This window comes from Mobula hypostoma, chromosome 1 (assembly GCF_963921235.1).
Source record: "Mobula hypostoma chromosome 1, sMobHyp1.1, whole genome shotgun sequence".
Taxonomy (NCBI): domain Eukaryota; kingdom Metazoa; phylum Chordata; class Chondrichthyes; order Myliobatiformes; family Myliobatidae; genus Mobula; species Mobula hypostoma.
In genome coordinates, this window is record NC_086097.1 from 30,499,636 (window position 1) to 30,520,063 (window position 20,428).

General features: G+C 43.3%; 1 protein-coding gene across 3 annotated transcripts in view; it reads right to left on the reverse strand.

Moving 5' to 3' along the window:
* LOC134345175 (protein jagged-2-like) overlaps nucleotides 1-20,428 on the reverse strand; it is a 261,826-nt gene that overhangs the window by 68,148 nt on the left and 173,250 nt on the right. For all 3 annotated transcript variants that reach the window (XM_063045417.1, XM_063045425.1, XM_063045408.1), the window contains exons 6-7: nucleotides 4,855-4,985; nucleotides 1,795-1,914 (exon numbers count right to left, since the gene is read on the reverse strand). In XM_063045417.1, coding sequence (XP_062901487.1) covers nucleotides 1,795-1,914; nucleotides 4,855-4,985 — 251 coding nt within the window. The remainder of the gene's footprint in view (nucleotides 1-1,794; nucleotides 1,915-4,854; nucleotides 4,986-20,428) is intronic.

The window sequence follows — 20,428 nt, forward strand, 5'->3', positions numbered from 1 at the left end:
ATATTGATGCAATTACAAGGGCAGTGCAATTACAAGACGTGCAAATTTTACAGATGTACCGTGAAGAGCATTCTAATAGGTTCATCACCCTCTTGTATGGAGGGGCAACTGCCAAGGAACAGGAAAAGCTGCAGAAAGTTGCAAACTCAACCAGCTCCAACATGGGCATAGTATCCCCAGCCTCAAGAACATCTTCAACGAGCAATGCCTCAAAAAGGCAGCATCCATTATTAAGGTCTCCCATCACCCAGAACATGCTCTCTTCTCATTGCTACCATCAAGGTGGTGGTGCAGAAGCCTAAAGACATACACTCAATGTTTTAGGATCAGCTCCTTCCCATCCGCCATCACATTTATGAATGCACAATGAACCGATGTACACTACCTCACTGTATTTTTCCTCTTTTTGCGCTACTTAATTTTATATATTTCTTATTGTAATTTAGTTTTTATTTTGTATTACAATGTACTGCTGCTGAAAATCAATATATTTTACAACATATGCCAGTGATATTAAAACTGATTCTGATGTTAGATTACCACAAAATTCAGATAGACTTCAAAGATAAGCTTTATCTTAATGATTAGCTTTATTTGTCACATGTACATCGAAACAGTAGAATGTGTCACTTCAGTCAACAACTAACACCGCCCAAGGATGTGCTGGGGGGTAGCCCCAAGTGTCACTATGCTTCCGTTATTAGTATCTCATCCCCACAACTTACTAAATTTAACCCCAGGTCTTTAGAACATGGGAGGAAACTGGAGCACCCGCAGGAAACCCATGTGGTCACGGAAGAACGTACAAACATTTTACAGGCAGCGGAGGATATTGAAGCCTGATCGCTGATTCCTGATGTTGTAAAGTGTTATGCTAACTAACATCAAGTGTTACACCAACTAACTAACAACATCCACCAAAAACCTCCTTTTATCCGCTCCCTGGCCTTCCAATGAAATACTTTCTTGCTCTAACAGAGTGGCCATTGGAAATAGGATTGTGCCTCTGAATAAGTTGCATTACTAAATCAAAATATTCTCCAACTTCCAGTAATTTCTCCCCTTCTCTCTTTTTCCATTCCCTATTCTAGTTGCCCTCTTACCCTTTTTCTTCTCATCTACCTATCATCTCTCCCTGGTGCCCCTCCTCCTCCTCTTTCTCCCATGGTCCACTCTCTTCTATCAGATTCCTCCTTCTTCAGCCCTCAACTTCTTTCACCTATCACCTCCCGGGTTCTTACTTCATCCCCCTTCCCCCACCCACCTTACCCCTCACCTGGTTTCACCCATCACTGTCAGCTTTTACTCCTCCCACCTTCAAATTCTAGATTCTTCCACCTTCCTTTCCTCTCTAGATGACCGTTTCTTCCCAAAACAACATCTGTTTATTCCCCTCCATAGATGCTGCCTCACATGGGAAGTTCCTCCAGCATTTTGTATGTGTGCTTGTCTGGATTTCCAGCATCTGCAGAATCCCTATGTTTAACATTAGTCAGTAAAGATCCCAACCACCCAGGCCATTCCATCTTCTCACAGCTACCATCAGGCAGGAGGTACAGAAGCTTTAAGACTCACACCACCAGGTTTAGGAACAGCTACTTCCCTGCAACTACTCAGTTCCTGAATCTTCCATGCAACCATGATCACTACAGTTTAGTAACACTTTGATCGCTTTGCACTTAAATGGACTATTTTTGATCTATTTGTGGTCTTTCTTGTAAAAATTGTATATAATTTTTAATCTACAGGTAGTTGTGCATCTGGTCTCATGGTTGCAGTATGTTACACACTTACCAATCTCACAGGTCTTGCCAGAATATCCTTCAGGACAGGCACATTGGTACTCGTCAGGTTCTGTGTTCATGCAGGTCCCTCCGTTGACACACGGATGGTGCGTCCCACAGTAATTCAAATCTTCAGGGGTGAAGAGAATTGTTTTCAGTTAAAGGGTCAGACACAGAAGCCACGTGCACACACCAAGACCCTCGGGGCTGAGATACCAGACATTCAGCCAGGTCTGTGTACAAGCAAGGACCTGTCATTGTCCCAGGGCAATCATTGATCGGCCAGGTGCATAGTTCAATTCACACAAAGGTTTAAAACTGTGTTGCTTTTAAACCAAATTCTGTCCTTAAAGGTTTTGAAGATGTTAATAAAGTAATAGGCATGTTCTAATGGATATACTGGTAGAGGTCACTTGACATTGAGAGAAAGTATTGGGGAAGTTAACCCAAAGTTTCCCATATTTTGAGGAAAACAAAGTAATAACATGAACTTAAACTGGAATTAGAAACCAGGCTCAACACAAAGTGAAACAGCTTACGTTTGACTGGTTGCCTCGTTATAGGAAGGAGTGAAAGTTTTAGACAGGATGCAGAGATTTACCAGAATGCTGCCTGGATAAAAGAGCAGGTCATATGAGGATAGATTGAGTGAGCTAGGGCTTTTCTCGTTGGAGTGAAGGAGGATGGGAGGTGACTTAAGAGAGGTGTACACCTTGGTGAGAGGCATAGATAAAATGGACAACCAACACCTTTTTCTCAGGGTGGAAATGGCTAATATGAAAGGGCGTAATTTCAAGATGTTTGGAAAGAAGTATAGGACATGTCAGAGATATGCTCTGTTTTGTTGCTGTTGTTTTTTTTTAAAACACACAGACTGGTGGGTGCAGGCACATGCTGCCAGGGACAATGGTAGAACAAATATATCAGGAACATTAAAAAGACTCTTGGATAGGCACATGGATGATATAAAAATGGAGGTCGATGTGGGAGGGAAGTGTTAGATTAATCTGAGTAAGTTAAAAGGTCAGCATGACATTAAGGCTGAAGGGCATGTACTGTGCTGTACTGTTAAATGTTCTATGTAATTTGTCTGAAGACAATGGGGCTTAGAGTCAAAGAATTGCACAGCAAAGGAATGGGCCCTTCAGCCTATCATGTCTATGCAGACCCTGCCGATCTACATTAATCCCATGTGCCAGCTCTAGGTTTCTACCATGCTACATGCGTTTACCTAAACACCTCTTATTCATAGTGGTTGTATATCTGATTCTACTATCTCCATTACAGTAGATATTAACTATTTTCAGAGTAAAACCAAATTTGTCCCTCAGATCCCCTTTAAAACTCTTCTATCAACCTAAAACTATGACCTCCAGTTTTTGATACTCCAGCCATGGGAAAAAGATTGTGACCATCAACCCTCTCTCCATGTTTTTCATAATCAAGTCAAAGAGCTCTAGAGCTCAGAAACAAGCCCTTTGGCCCATCTAGTTGGTTCCAAACTGTTATTCTGTCTAGATGTGTGGAAATGTTATTCTACCTAGTCCCATCAACCTACACCTGGGCTTTAAACCTCCAGTTTTCTTGAATATCAGCTTCTTTCACTCCAACAAAAACAAACTCAGCCTATCCAATCTCTCCCCTTAGCCAAGTCCTCCAATCCAAGCAACATCCTGGCAAACCTCCTCTGCAGTCTTTCCTGCACAATCACAACCTTCCTGTAGATTGTCAGGGAGGAGGAGGAAATAAGCTAAGGGCTGAAACTAAAACTGTAAGGATTTTGATGGATGCATCCTCAAAACTATACAAAATATTCAGCATTAAATGGAACCATTAAGTGCGTGACTCAACTTGCCATTACAGCATCTCCTCAAAGGCAGGAAACTAGTCAATCCTGCAATTTCAATGGGGTGTAATGGTGGGCGTGTGAAATTTTCAGCAAGGCTTCCTGTTGAGGTACAGCTTTTACTCAATCAGGAGTGGAGACAGCAAAGAGAACTGGGTTTCCAAAATGCCAGAGTGGCTGGCCAGTACAAAATGGTCTCTGGAGCAAGGCAAAACAATGAAGTGAAAATAGTCTCAGGGACTGAAATTCAAAATGAGCCTTGCAGAGACTTCATAGCAAGGAAAATGGAAAATTTGAATCATAGTGGCATAGAGCACTACAACACAGAAACAGGCCCTCCAGCCTATCTAGTCTATGCTGAACTATTATTCTACCTAGTCCCATTGACCCACACGTGGATCACAGCTCTCCATACATCTACTTATACAAATTTTTCTTAAATATTGCAATCGAACCCGTATCCACCACTTCTGGTGGCAGCTTGTTCCACACTCTCACTACCCGCTGAGTGAAGTAGTTCCCTCTCAGGTCCTCGAACATTTCACCTCTCACTCTTAACCTCTGACTACAAATTTGGTTCAAATGATCAGTGCCTGAAATCTGCAACCATCTCTGTCCATATAACCCACTCCTTTACTCCAAAGTTATTTGATCCCTCTTGACTAGAGCTATACCATTCACTCCAGCACTCTTTGAAAAAGTGAGTTCTGCATTCTCATTACTCTGAGAAAAATTTTAGAACAGAGATGAGGAAGAATTTCTTTAGCCACAGAGATGAGGAAGAATTTCTTCAGCCACAGAGATGAGGAAGAATTTCTTTAGCCAAAGGGTGGTGAATCTGTGGAATTCAATGCCACAGATGGCTGTGGAGCCCAAGTCATTGGGTATTTTTAAAACCGAGGTCGATTGGTTCTTGATTAGTAAGGGTGTCAAAACTTATGGGATGAAGGCAGGAGAATGGGGTTGACAGGACGAATAAATCAGCCATGACGGAATGTCAGAGCATACATGATGGACCGAATGACCTAATTCTGTTCCTATGTCTCATGGTCCAAATTGTTTCTCCAGATTTGCTTAGGCAAGTCAGCCCATCAGAAAGGGCAGTGCCGGATCTTTCTGTCTCACTGGGAGCACATTGAGGATTGTGGCATACTGATAGAACTGTTGATCAGTATAAACAGCATATGCATTATCTATCTACAGTTCATTAGTAGATATTTGTACCTTTATTGCAGAGTAGACCACCCCAGTTGGTTTCACAATTACATTTCCACGGCTCCACACACGTCCCATGGACACAGCCTGGGTATGGAACACACTCATCACAGAACTGCCCCTGCCATCCGTACAGACATCTGGAAAGAGAGGGTGAATCAAGGTTAAAACTAGCCATACAGAGGAACTTCCAGGTGCAAGGTACCTTTGAGCTGTAACATTCAGATTGATCACCAATAGGTCAATGGCAGCACTTCTGATACACCTAAAGACCATCACGTACATCTTGTGTCCAAGGCAGGCACAATGAAACCTTGAACAGTACAAGCCCTTCAGCTCATGATAGTGAGCTGACTTTTTAAACCCACTTTAAGATCAACCTAACATTTCCCTCCTACATACTCATACTTTTTTTTTCCCCATTCATGTACCTATTTAAGAGTCTCTTAAATATTCCTAATATATCTGCCTCTACCACCACCCTGTCAGGGTGTGCCAGAGACTTAACACTGTAAAAATCTACCTCTGACATCCACCCCCGCTACACTTTCCTCCAAACACCTTAAAATTATGCCCTCCAGTACTCCAATGTATTTGGCTGTCCACTCTATCTATGCCTCAATCAAGTCACCTCCCACCCTCCTTCGCTCTAGGGAAAATCCTTAGCTTGCTCAACCTTGCTCATAAGACAGATGCACTGAAGCCTTTTATTTTATTTAGAGACAAAGTACAGTAACAAGCCCTTCTGGGCCAACGAGCCTGTGCCGCACAATTACATCCATGTGATCTACTAACCCTCAAGCCTTTGGGATACGGGAAGAAACCAGAGCACCCGGATGAAAACATAGCTGTCATACACAGAATGTACAAGCTCCTTACAGAAAGCAGCTGAATTGAACCTGGATCACTAAAAACCACAACACTAAAATTCATCTCCTCCCCAATCTCCATCAGCAGAGGAACACCGCAGGGATGTGTACTAAGCCCCCGGCTCTACTCTCTTTCCACCCATGACTGTGTGGCTAAATACACCTCCAACACCATATATAAGTTTGCTAATGACACCACTGTTATTGGCTGCATCAAAGGTGGTGAATCAGCGTACAGGAGGGAGCCTGAAAATTTGACTGAGTCGTGTAATAACAACAACCTCTCATGTCAATAAGACCAAGGAACTGATTGTAGACTTCAGGAGAGGGAAACCAGAGGTCCAAGAGCCAGTAATCAGAGGTGGAGAGGGTCAGTAATTTTAAATTCCTGGGTGTCACCATCTTGGAGGACCTGTCGTGGACCCATCATATAAATACAATTGTGAAGAAAGCACAACAGCACCTCTACTTCCTTAGGAGTCTGCAGGAATTCGGCATGTCAAAAAACTTAGATGTGCAGTGGAAAGTGTGCTGACTGGCTGCATTACAGCCTGGTATAGGAACACCAATGCCTTTGAGCGGAAAATCCTATAAATGGTAGTGGATTCAGTCCAATACATCACAGGTAAAAACCTCCCAACTATTGAGCATATCTACGTGAAACATTGCCATAGAAGAGCAGCGTCCAAAGATCCTCACTACCCAGGCCACGCTCTCTTCTCGCTGCTGCCATCAGGTAGAAGGTATAAGTTCCTCAGGAACACACCACCAAGTTCAAGAACAGTTACTACACCTCAACCATCAGGCTATTGAAAAAAAGGGATAATTATACTAATTTAAGGACTCTTACCTCATTATTTCATGATTATTTATTGCTATTTATTTATATTTGCATTGTCCATTGTTTACAGTTACTGTTCTATAGATTTGCTGAGTATGCCTGCAGAAAAATGAATCTCAGGGCTGTATGTGATGACACGTAGGTACTCTAATAATAAATTTTACTTTGAACACTACCGTGCAACCCTTCCAGCTCATATTCAGAACCCTCCAAAATAGAAGGGAGGGGACCTGGAATGTATTAACCATGATCAAGCTGAATAGTGAGGCTGGTTTAAGAGGGCAAGAGGCCAACCCCAGCTCCGATTTTCCAACATTCCATATCCCTTTGAAAACTAACATGTACTTCCTGCAAGTTGCCACAAGCAGGCTGCTAATGACAGCATCAAGCTCCTGGAGAAGACAAAATACCAGAGTTATCCATGCTGGGAGCAAGATGGGAGAACTCAGAATTACACCCCTTACAGCAGATTACAAACACGAGATTGTGCAGATGCTGGAAATCCAGAGTAACACCACAAAATGCGGGAGGAATTCAACAGGTCAGGCTGCCTCTACAGAGGGCAATAACAGTCGATGTTTCAGGTTGAGACTCTTCATCAGCACTAGAAAGGAAAGAGGAAGGAAGCCCCCCCCCCGCACCAAAAAAAGCCCCTTGTAGCAGAGAAGGTTTGGGGAAAGATTATTGTTCAAAAGTGAGGAGTTTTAACAAACTTCAAAATTTCAGGAACACTGATTTAAGATAATGGGCCAGAGACAAGATTTATTTTCAAAAATCTAGACTGCATTACCCAAAAAGGAGACAGAACATAGCACAGTACCATACAGGTTGTGCCATCCTTTTTAACCTACTCCAAGATCAATCTAACCCTTTCCTCTCACATAGTCCTCCATTTTGCACAAGAAGCAGACACAACAGAAATTAGATACGCTAACAGGAATATGAAGGAAGAGTGGATATGGATGCATATCATATTAACTGAACACAACTAGGAGCTGAATAACTAGTGCAGAGAGACCTTCCAGTTTACACACACATAACTACAGGTTGAGTAAGGAAGGGAAATGCAATGTCAGCATTCATTCCAGAGGACTAGAATATGAAAGCAAGGATGTAATGCTGAGGCTTTAGAAGGCATTGGTCAGACTGCATTTGGAGTAGTTTGAGCAGTTTTGGGCCCCTTCTCTTAGAAAGTATGCGGTGGCATTGAAGAGGGCCCAGAGGAGGTTCACGAGAATGAACGAGCTAACATATGAGGAGTGTCTACGAAAGCTCTGGGCCTGTACACACTGGAGTTTACAAGAATGAAGGGAGATCTCATTGAAACTTACCGAAGAGCGAGTGGATGTAGAGAGGTTGTTTCCAGTAATGGGAGAGTATGGGGACCAGAAGGCTCAGCTTCAGAATACAAGGACATCCCTTTACAGCAGAGATAAGGAATTTCTTTGGCAAGAGGGTGGTGAACCTGTGGAATTTTTTTGTGTCAGACAGCTATGGTGGCCAAGTCACTGGGTACATTTAAAGTGAAGATTGAAAATTTCCTGATTAGTAAGGATGTCACAGGTTATGGGGAGAAGATAGGAGAATAGTTTTGAGAGGGAAACTAGATCAGCCGTGATGGAATGGTGGAGCAGACTTGATTGGCCTTTATCTGCTCCTATGTCTTATGGTCTCTCACACACACAAGGAGTGCCTTGTCAGAGACAGGAGCAGGCATATCTGGTGAAAGGTAACTTCAGCTATTATAAGGGCGGCAGGGAGCTTCCTTATTGTTGGCAATGACTTAAGTCACAGCTGTCTCGGCATCATTCTGGGGACAATTTATTTTAAAGCATCTCGCGAGATCAGAGTCATTGTATTCCTGATGTGCAGTCATTAAAGAGTCAGGCTCAAATTGAATGGTCTGTATCTGATACCAGAATCAATCATAAATCAATGTTAGGTGGGGGAAGAGATATCCCACACACAAACACTTCACAATTGACTGCAAGATGTAAAACAACACCAGTGACCCAGGTCCAATTCTGCTGCTGTCTGTAAGAAGTTTGTACATTAACCCAATGACTGTGTGGGTTTCCTCCAGATGCTCCTGTTTCCTCCCACGTTCCAAAGCATACAGATTAGGGGTTAGTAAAATGTGGGCATGCTATGACAGTGCCAGACGCATCGACACTTGTGGGTTGCCCTCAGCACATTCTTGAACTGTGTTGGTTGTTGACACAAACAAAGCATTTCACTGTATGTTTCAATGTACATGTGACAAATAAAAATAATCTTAATATTACGACTTCATGGAGTGGACAATACATTTCCAACTCTAACATTCCGTTTGAAACACCATGGATCAAGCCCACATCACTGTCAGCAACACCACCAAAACACCACTTTGATTTTACAGCACCATTTACCACAGGAGAGCAAGTCACCTCCCAGGTGAGTAGACAGCTGAAACACTGACCACTCACGGGATCATTAGGGCAGCTGACTAAAACTTGATCCAAAAGGCAAGAGAGAGAAACAATTAGAACAGATGCCTGGGAGGCGTGATTAAACACTGCAGTGGATGTATTTATTTCTTTCCGGGGTGTGCTTGGAGGACGTGGGGAGTGAAGTGGGAGTGGTCCGTATATTGAAGGTTGGAGGCCAGATGTCTGAGTGTCTGAAAGTCCAGGGCCAAGTACTAGAGGTCCATTGGTGGCCAGTGCTGGGGTCGGAGGCCTATCTATGTGAAAGGAAGGTGGGAAAGGGGCTTGTTTTTTCGTTGTTGTTGCTGCTTATGTTGTTCTGTTGTTCTGCCGAGCACAGCAGACATGCTATGTTGGCGCCAGAATGTGTGGAGACATTTGTGGGCTGCCCCCAACATATCCTGAAGTTGTGTTGGCTGTTAATGCAAGCAATGGATTTCACTGGATGTTTGAAGCACATGTGACAAGTCTGAATCTGAGAAAATAACAGTTTTATTGTCTCATCTGTAGGTTACTTTTAAGTAAGGAAACTGTTAAGTTAGAGCCCTAGGTTAGCAGCTGCCCAACTGGGAATATGGAAAGGTACAAGGTAAAACCATCACTGTACACACTACAGAAACAGGTCATTCAGCCCTCCGATTCTACACCATCATTTATGCGCCATCTCATCCTACAATGTACAGCAATACAGTTCAAAAACAGTCACTCAGAATCAACATGGTAGAAACCATTTTCTTTGTCCAGTAAGTCTGTGTGTTGCTGTGAGCCTATTCACCTGGAAACATTCTACAGATGTTGCAGGTGGTGGAGAGGGAAGGGTGACACAGAAGAGGTCTCTGCAGTCAGGAATGGATTTAGTTCAGTAAGGTAGGTACCATATGTACAAAGGAATAGCCATACATTAACCCTTTCATTCCCCGGTTCACAAGGAGGATCCCAGGAATGACAAGGTTAATGTGGAGGGGTGTTTGATGGTTCTGGACCTTCTAAAACCTGATGGTTCTAGAAGCTAGCATTTAGAAGAATGAGAGGGGAATTCATTGAAATCTATGGAATACTGAACATCTAGATAAGAGTGGAAGTGGAGAGAAAGCTTCCAATAGTGGGGGAGTCTAGAACCAGGGGGCACAGACTCAGAGTACAAGTACAATCCTTTACAACAGAGATGAGGAGGAATTTCTTTAGCTAGAAGTGGTGTGCAGAAGAGCATCTATGAATGCACAACACATCGAAGTGGATGGGCTACAGCAGGAGAAGACCACGCTGGGTTCACCCCTGCACCCAATAATCTGACCGCTGAGTATATATTCCCAAGATCAGACCAACTAACCTTCACTCAGAGGATGCTGCGAGTGTAGAACAAGCTGCCAAAGGAAGTGGAAGTCCTGAGTTCAATTGTAACATTTAAGAGAAGTTCACATAGGTACATGGATGAGAGGGGTTTTGAGGGATATGGTCCAAATGCTGGTCAATGGGACAAGAGAGAAGGCCAGTTTCTGTGCTGTAGTGCTCACTGATTCTAAACAAGCAATGGGTGAGCATAACACCTGACTTGCACTGGGAGCTCCTGAGAAGACCAGGTGGGGTCTCATTGTTCTATAATTCTTTGTCGCACCACTTATTTAATCATGTATCCAGCAATTCAATCCATTAGAAGAATACAAACGGAGCAAAAAATATTGGAGGTGTACAGGATTGGGTTTCTAACATGCTGCCTCCAGGAGCCATCTGGCAATTGGATTGAGTACACTGAGCAAGAGTGACCTTAATCAGATGATTTACGGCGTGATCTGTGTTTCTCCTACATCCTTTATGTGGGATGAACTTGATAATGTTCCACGTATGTGAGGTGATACACTTTGGAAAGTCAAACTTGAAGGCAGAGTACAGAGCTAATGGCAGGATTCTTAGCAATGTGCAGGAACTGAGGGATCTTGGGGTCAACATCCACAGATCCCTCAAAGCTGATAGTGTATACTGTTAAGAAAGTGTATACTGGCACTCATTAGTTGGGGAATTGAGTTCAAGAGCCGCAAGGTAATGTTGCAGCTCCATAAAACTCTGGTTACACCACACGGAGTATTGTGTTCAGTTCTGGTTGCCTCATTATAGAAAGGATGTGGAAACTTCAGAGGGTGCATAGGAGAATTATCAGATTTTTGGATTAGAGAGCATATCTTATTGGGATAGGCCAAGCAAGCTAAGGCTTTCCTCTTTAGAGCAAAAGATGAGAGGTGGCTTGATAGAGGTGTACAAGACAATAGACAAAGTGGACAGAGAGAGCTTTTATCACAGGGCAGAATGGCTAATACGAGGGGACATAATTTTGAGGAAAGTATAGGAGGGATGTCAGAGGTAGGTTTTTATTTCTTTACACAGAGTGGTGGGTGCATGGAAGACACTGCCAGAAGTGTTAGGCATAGTTAAGAGATCCTTAGGCACCAGGATTAAAGAAAAATGGAAGGCTATATAGGAGGGAAACGTTAGATTGATCTTACAGATGGTTAAATGTTTGGTGCAACATCATGGGCTGAAGGATCTGTACTGAGTTGTTCTGTGATCTATGTAATTCCAGGCTGTTGCCAGCGAATGTTACCTGTTTAAGCCCCAGGTGACTCCACAAAGTTATCACAGCAATAGTACACTGCAGGTAGTCAGAGTCATACAGCGTGGAAACTGGCCTTTCAGCCCAAATGGTTCATGCCAATCAAGGTGCCCCATTCACACTTGTCCCATTTACCAGACTTCCAACTCACAAGCTTGTTAACCTTCAAGATGGTGCAAACTAACAACGCAACCAATGGCAACATCCTGCAGACAGTTCAAAAAACTTTTAATTCTTTGTTCAAATACGATTCTACTACTAAGCTGCATGCGATCAGAACCTGAGATTTACATCTTGATAATGTGTTTTTGGGCTGATGTCTGTCGCTTTGCTGTCTCCAAAGGTTTGGTGAGGTTTTGAGTGGAGTATGTGGGCTGGAAGCCTGGCGAGCGCAGAGGATGGGTGGGCGCTCGATGCCATCTGCCTGCATTTGACCAGTCTTCCTCTCCCTCTTACCAGCTGCTGTCAGAGGAAAGTGCAGTAGTCTTGGGATCCACTTTGTAACGATCGAACAGCAGGGTTGACGACTCGCTTTTAGGGACTTTGTCATGTTCCATGTGTCCCTGGATTCTAGATACTCTTTTTCTTTTCGCTGTTTGATCACCGCCATCGACCTGGACTGAGGTGCTTCAGCGAAGAACGTCCTTGCGGCCTGCAGTGGAGTAGCGATGCAGTGCTGAACTGAACTAAACTGAATACCACTGGGCTCCTGGTTTGATGTTTGATATTCTATGTGTTATTCGCTCACTTTTTCCCATGTGTGCAATTTGCTCTTTTTTCAAGCATTGGGTATTTGATGTTCTCTTGAATGGGTTCTATGATGTTTCTTTGTTTCATGGCTGCCTCCAGGATGATGAATCCCAGAGTTGTATTCTTTGTATATACTTTGATAATAAATGTACTCTGAATCTTTAAATCTTTCCTGTCCAGGTACCTCTGTACCTATCTTGGCACTTCTGACAGCTGATTCCACATAGATCTCAACACATGTGTAAAAATATTTGCCCAAGTTCCTCTTGAGTCTTACTTCTCTCAGGTTAAACCTATGTCTTCTAATTCTAGATTCACCAACCCTGGGAAGAGACTGAGCATATTAATCCTGCATATTGCCCTCATGATTCCAATCATCTCTCAGTTTCCAAGGCTCGAAAGAACAATTTAAACAGTCTGTACCATGCCAACTTACCAGAACATCCTTCAAGGCTACCTGAACAGCTGCACGTGGGAGCACCACCCTCTCCCCTAAAACACTTATTACCCGAAATAGAGAGTAAACAGTAGTTAAGAATGCCTCAAGCTCAATACTCGTACTCTAGAAATGAAAGTTTATTCCCGCTTTAATTTCACTCCAAATGGAAGATTAACAGTACTGGTAGCCCTTGAGAACATTCCCTCCTCCAAAAATGTAATGGTACATTTGGAGGGATAGTGAACTTCCCTACTTCAGGACAACTGGCTGCTCACAAGACATCGGAGCAGAATTAGGCCATTCGGCCCACCGAGTCTGCTCTGCCATTCAATCACAGTTGATTTATTATCATTCTTAACCCCATTCTCTTGTCTTCTTCCCATAATCTTTGATCCCCTTACTAATCAAGAAACCTTCATCCTCTGCTTTAAATATATCCAATGACTTGGCCTCCCGGGTCATCTGTGGCAATGAATTCCACAAATTCACCACCCTCTGGCTCAATAATTTCCTCATCTCTGTTCTAAAGGGATTGTCTGTGTATTCTGAGGTGGGCTCACTGGTCCTGGACCGCCCCACTATTGGAACCATCCACTTTATTTCCGTCTTTCAATATTCATAAGGTGTGAAATGAGATCCCACCTTATTCTTCTGAACCCCAGTGAGTACAAGCCCAGAGATGCCAAACACTCATGTTAACCTTTTCATTCCTGGGATCATTCTTGCAATCCTCCTCTGGACCCTCTCCAATGCCAGCATATCCTTCCTTAGATAAGGGGCCCAAAACAGCTCGCAATACTTCGTGCAGTCTGACTAATGCCTTATAAAGCCTCAGCACAGCGTCCTTACACTTAGTGATTCAGTTTCCGCTAAGCAGGATGTCTTGCTGCACTTGACATCAGCAGCTTCTGAAAGGAAAGAATCTACTTCCCATGTGGAAGTGTGAATCACTCCAGATTTGTCTGGCACACTCCTCACAGGCAGGAATGTTCACTGGCCACACCACAGAGAGGAAATTGCTTTGGAGCTGCTTTACAAACTATTACGGGGAGCAAGGTCAAGTTTAATGTGCGAGGCAGACACTTCCTACAGCTAACACAAACTGGACAGGGTCATCAACTTGTAACATCAACTCCTTTCTCCCAACTGAGTTTCCCTAAAACAGCTGTGTTCTGCACCTCAGCATGGTAGCATCACGGTTAGTTCATAGCACCAGTCATCGGTGTTCAGTTCCTGCTGCTGTCTATAAGGAGTTGATACGTTCTCCCCATGACTGCTTGGGCTTCCTCTGGATTGCTCCTGTTTCCTCCACATTCTAAAGATGTACGGGTCAGGATTACTAAATTGTGCTGGAAAAGTGGCGTCACTTGCAGTCTGTCCCCAGCACATCATCAGACTGTGCTGGTCATTGGTGCAAACGACGCATTTCACTGTAATGTTTTCGTGTTTGATGTACATGTGACAGCTAATCTCTAACGTCTCTTTATTCTTTTCTCTTTGATTACTTCCATTTATTTTCTTCTATTTATGACTCCTGCAGACAGATCAGCTACGATTAACAAGTCTCATCAATCATTCTGAGATGGCATCAACAGCCTGCATCTCCCCGGGACAATCTCAGTCTCCACTCCATCACAGATTACCTCTTTGTTCATGCCACCTCTCCCCCCCCCTAAACTTAACTTTGCTTTCTTAACTCTTCTCTTTTGAACACACATTGGAAAAAGCCCAGAGATAAAGTCAGATGTGCTGTGATGAATAAAGTTAGTGCAGGAAGCCAGTATGAAGTTTGGAGGCAGGTGGAGGGACACACAAAAAGTCTTCCACTTGAAACATTAACTCTTTCTTTCACAAATGCTGCTTGACCTGTTATTTCCTGCAATTGTTTTTTTTTACATTTTTTATTTCAGATTTGCAACATCTGCAATTTATATTATTTTTATTATTTAGCGATACAGTGCGGAACAGGCCCTTCCGGCCCAGTGAGCCGTGCCACTCAGCAACCCACCTATTTGACCCTAGCATTATCACAGAACAATTTACATGACCCACTAAACAGTACTTCTTTAGACTGTGGGAGGAAACTGGAGCACCTGGAGGAAACCCATGTGGTCACAGGGTGCACTTACAAACTTCTGAAAGACAACAGCAAGAATCAAGCCCCCATCTTACAACTGGCACCATAAAGCAATGTGCTAATCACTATGCTACTGTGACATCTCACTGTACAATCTACAAATCATTTAAAAAGCAACAACAGAAGGTCCTCCACCCATATAATTGACCGAATTCCAAGGTGACACAAGTCAAACATAGAACAGTCCAACTCAGGAACAGGCCTTTCGGCCCACAATGTTGTGCTAAAATAATTACGCTAACAACAACTAATCTCCTCGGCCTGCAGATGGACCATATTCTTCCATTCTCTGCACATTCATGTGCATATCCAATAAACTCTTAAATGCCTCTATTGTATCTGCTTTCACCACTATCAGTGGCAGCACATTCCAAGTACAACACTTCTTTAAAATAAATGTGTCCTGCACATCTTTGAACCTTCCCCTCTTACTGTAATTGCAATCCCTTCAGAATTAGAAATTTCAGCCTGAGGGTAAAAGTTATCAACTCTCCACTCTATGCCTTTCAATCTTACAAACCTCCATCAGATCCCCATCATTACTTGCCACACCAGAGAAAACTACTTCAGTTTTTACAACTTCTCAGTCATAGAACACTACAGCAAAGAAACAGGCCCTTCAGCCCATCTAGTCCATGCCAAACCATTAATCTGCCTAGTCTCATCGACCTGTCTGTAAACCATAGGCTTCCATACCCCTCCTATCCATGTACCTATCCAAATTTCTCTTAAATGTTAAAATCGAATTCACATCCACTACTTCCACTGCCAGCTCATTCCTCTCTCACAGCAGGCTCGGATTGAAAAAGCTCCCTCTCATGTTCCCCGAAACATTTCATCTTACACCCTTAACCCATGACTTCTAGTAGTCTCACCCAACCGCGGTGGAAAACACCTGCTTGCATTTACCCTATCTAGATCACTCAATTTCACATACCTATCAAATCTCCTCTCCATCTTCTACACTCTAGGGAATAAAGTCCGAACCTATTCAACTCTTCCCTATAACTCAGGTGTTCAATTCCTGGCAATATCCTTGTCAATTTTCTCTGCACTCTTTCAATCATATCTACATTTCCTGTAGGTAGGTGACCAAAACTGCACACAATACTCCAAATTAGGCCTCACCAACATCTTATACAACTTCAACATAACTTCCCAACTCGTATTCAGTACTTTGATTTATGAAGGCCAATGTGCCAAAAAGATTTCATAACAACCCTATCTACTTGTGATGCCATTTTCAAGGAATTATGGACCTGTGTTCCCAGGTTCCTGTCTAACACACTCCTCAGGGCCCTTCGGCTCACCGTGCAAGACCTATCCTGGTTGGTCCTTCCAAAGTGCAACACCTCAGACCTGTCTGGATTAAACTCTATCCGTCATTTTTCAGCCCATTTTTCCAGCTGGTGCAAATCCCCTGGCAAACTTTGATAATCTTCCTCGCTGTCCACTACACCCTCAGTCTTGGTGTCATCCACAAACTTGCTAATCCAGTTTACCACATTATCATCCAGATTGTTGATATAGATGAGAAACAGCAGCCGGCACCAACACCAATGTCTCTGGCACACCACTAGTTACAGGCCTGCAGTCAAAGCAGCAGCTATCTACTACCTCACCTTGAATGTCAAGCGACTGAACTTTCCTGATCAAGCTCTTACGCGGGACCTTATCAAAGGACTTGCTAAAGTCCATGCAGATAACATACACTGCTTTTCCTTCATTTACTTCCTGAAAAAAAACACTAAGATTGGTTAGGCACAACCTACTATGCACAAAGCCATGCTGACTATCCCTAAACAATCCCTGTCTATCCAATACTCATATATCCAGTCCTTTAGAATACCTTCCAATAACTTTCCCGCTACCGTAACTTCCTGGCTTACTTAAACAACAAAGAGCTTTTCTTAAACAAAACAATATTAGTTATCCTCCAAACTTTCCTACACTTCACCTGTAAATAGTGGATGCATTAGTGATAATTTTTCAAAACTCGTTAGATTCTGGACTAGTTCCTGAGGATTGGAGGGTGGCTAATGTAACCTCACTTTTTAAAAAAGGAGGGAGAGAGAAACTGGGGAATTATAGACCGGTTAGCCTAACGTCGGTGGTGGGGAAACTGCTGGAGTCAGTTATCAAAGATGTGATAACAGCACATTTGGAAGGCGGTGAAATCATCGGACAAAGTCAGCATGGATTTGTGAAAGGAAAATCATGTCTGACGAATCTCATAGAATTTTTTGAGGATGTAACTATTAGAGTGGATAGGGGAGAACCAGTGGATGTGGTATATTTGGATTTTCAAAAGGCTTTTGACAAGGTCCCACACAGGAGATTAGTGTGCAAACTTAAAGCACACGGTATTGGGGGTAAGGTATTGATGTGGATGGAGAATTGGTTAGCAGACAGGAAGCAAAGAGTGGGAATAAACGGGACCTTTTCAGAATGGCAGGCGGTGACTAGTGGGGTACCGCAAGGCTCAGTGCTGGGACCCCAGTTGTTTACAATATATATTAATGACTTGGATGAGGGAATTAAATGCAGCATCTCCAAGTTTGCGGATGACACGAAGCTGGGTGGCAGTGTTAGCTGTGAGGAGGATGCCAAGAGGATGCAGAGTGACTTGGATAGGTTGGGTGAGTGGGCAAATTCATGGCAGATGCAATTTAATGTGGATAAATGTGAAGTTATCCACTTTGGTGGCAAAAATAGGAAAACAGATTATTATCTGAATGGTGGCTGATTAGGAAAAGGGGAGGTGCAACGAGACCTGGGTGTCATTATACACCAGTCATTGAAAGTGGGCATGCAGGTACAGCAGGCGGTGAAAAAGGCGAATGGTATGCTGGCATTTATAGCGAGAGGATTCGAGTACAGGAGCAGGGAGGTACTACTGCAGTTGTACAAGGCCTTGGTGAGACCACACCTGGAGTATTGTGTGCAGTTTTGGTCCCCTAATCTGAGGAAAAACATCCTTGCCATAGAGGGAATACAAAGAAGGTTCACCAGATTGATTCCTGGGATGGCAGGACTTTCATATGAAGAAAGACTGGATGAACTGGGCTTGTACTCGTTGGAATTTAGAAGATTGAGGGGGGATCTGATTGAAACGTATAAGATCCTAAAGGGATTGGACAGGCTAGATGCAGGAAGATTGTTCCCGATGTTGGGGAAGTCCAGAACAAGGGGTCACAGTTTGAGGATAAAGGGGAAGCCTTTTAGGACCAAGATTAGGAAAAACTTCTTCACACAGAGAGTGGTGAATCTGTGGAATTCTCTGCCACAGGAAACAGTTGAGGCCAGTTCATTGGCTATATTGAGGGAGTTAGATATGGCCCTTGTGGCTACGGGGATCAGGGGGTATGGAGGGAAGGCTGGGGCGGGGTTCTGAGTTGGATGATCAGCCATGATCATAGTAAATGGCGGTGCAGGCTCGAAGGGCCGAATGGCCTACTCCTGCACCTATTTTCTGTGTTTCTATGTTTCACCTGTGGCTAAGGACTATTTAAACATCTCTACAGCGGCCCCTGCAATTTCTGCACTAGCACCCCAAAGGATCTGAGGGAACACCTTGTCAGGCCCTGGAGATTTATCTACCCTAATATGCCTCAAGACAGCAAACACCTCACCAGTAAACTGTATAAGGTTCATTACCTCACTGCTGCTTTGCCTCACTTCTACAGACCCCACGTGTGTCTCTCGAGTAAATAACGATGAAAAAAATCAACTTAAGATCTTCCCCATCTCTTTAGGCTTCATGCATAGATTATCTTTCTGATTTTCTGGAGAACCAATTTTGTACGTTGCTATCCTTTTGCTCTGAATATATCCGTAGAAGCCCTTGGGATTCTCCTTTACCTTGTCTACTTTACCTTTCAGCTTTCTTGATTTCCTCAAGTGTTTGCTTGGATTTCTTATGCTCAAATACCTCATTTGTTCCTACATGCCTAGAGCTGCTATGCACTTCCTTTTTCTTAGCTAGGGGCTCAGTATCTCTCAAAAATAAATACATAATATAACTGATATTATAAATATCAATACAAATTATATCATAACCAACAGAATTTTCTGCATCTCCTTCATATAACTGCAATGTAACTTCTCCACTCTCGTCCTTGATGCCGTGAAGTTAAGGTGGGTGAGGAGGCAGACGGAAGGCAGAAAACGCTACTGGTGCATACCGGACAAATGGATTGATCAATTGAGAGCTGTTGACCAACCACAACAGCAACATCTAGCAAAGAAAACTGCTAGAGGAAATCAGCGAGTCAGTGGCTTCTATGGGCAGGTGGCAGAAGTAATGGTCGGCATTTCAGTTTGAGACCCTGCATCGACACTGGACTCAGCAATATCGAGCAGTGGTCTAAGCAGATTCCTCAAGACATATCGTTTAGTACTTCAGTCATACAGCATGAAAACAGGCCCTTTGGTTCAACTTGCCCATGCCAACCATGTTGTCCAGTGATCTAGACCCATCTGCCTGCATTTAGTCAGAGCTATAGTGCACTACAGCACAGACAATGGGCCATTTGGCCCATCTAGTCAATGTCAAACTGTTATTCTGCCTAGTGCCATTGACCCACACCTGAACCACAAACCTCTCTCATCCATGTACTCTATCCAAACTTCCGAAATGTTGCAATCAAACTTGCTTCCACCATTTCTGCTGGCTGGTCATTTCACACACACCATCCTATGATTGAAGAAGCCTCCTCACATTCTCCTTAAATATTTCGCCTTTCATCCATAATCTATGACTTCGCGTTCTAGTCCTACCCAACCGCAGTGGAAAAAGCCCTGTTTGCATTTACCCTATCTATACCCCTCATAATTTTGTATACCTCTATCAAATCTCCCCTCATTCTCCTACACTCCAGGGATAAAGTCCTAACCTAATGAACCTTTTCCTATAACTCAGGTCCTCAAGTCCTGGCAATATCCTTGTAAATTTTCTCTGCGCTCTTCCAATCTTCTTTATATTATTTCTATAGGCCTCTAAACCTCTTCTACCTATGTATTTATCTGAATGGCTTTTACGTGTTGTTAATATACCTGTCTCAATCACCATTTCCGGCAGCTTATTTCAAATACATACCACCCTTTGTGTGAAGCAGCTGCCCCTGATGTCCCCCTGAAATCTCCCACCTCTGATCTTAACTCTGTGAGTTTAACATTTTCTAACTTGAACAAATCAACACATCCTAATGCATATCTTTATATAGTTCAGTAAGTTATACGGTAAAAAAAAAAGCACTTCAGCCCACCATGGTCATGCCAACTTTATGCCCATCTACACTAATCCTGTTTGCTTCAATTAGACCTGTACACTTCTACACCCTTGATTATTCAAACATCTGCCACATTCCCATTCCGGGTCCTCTGTCCACGGCTTCCTTCATTGCCATGAGGACAACAAACTCAGGTTGGAGGAGCAGCACCTCATATTCAATCTGGGTAGTCTCCAAACTGATCGT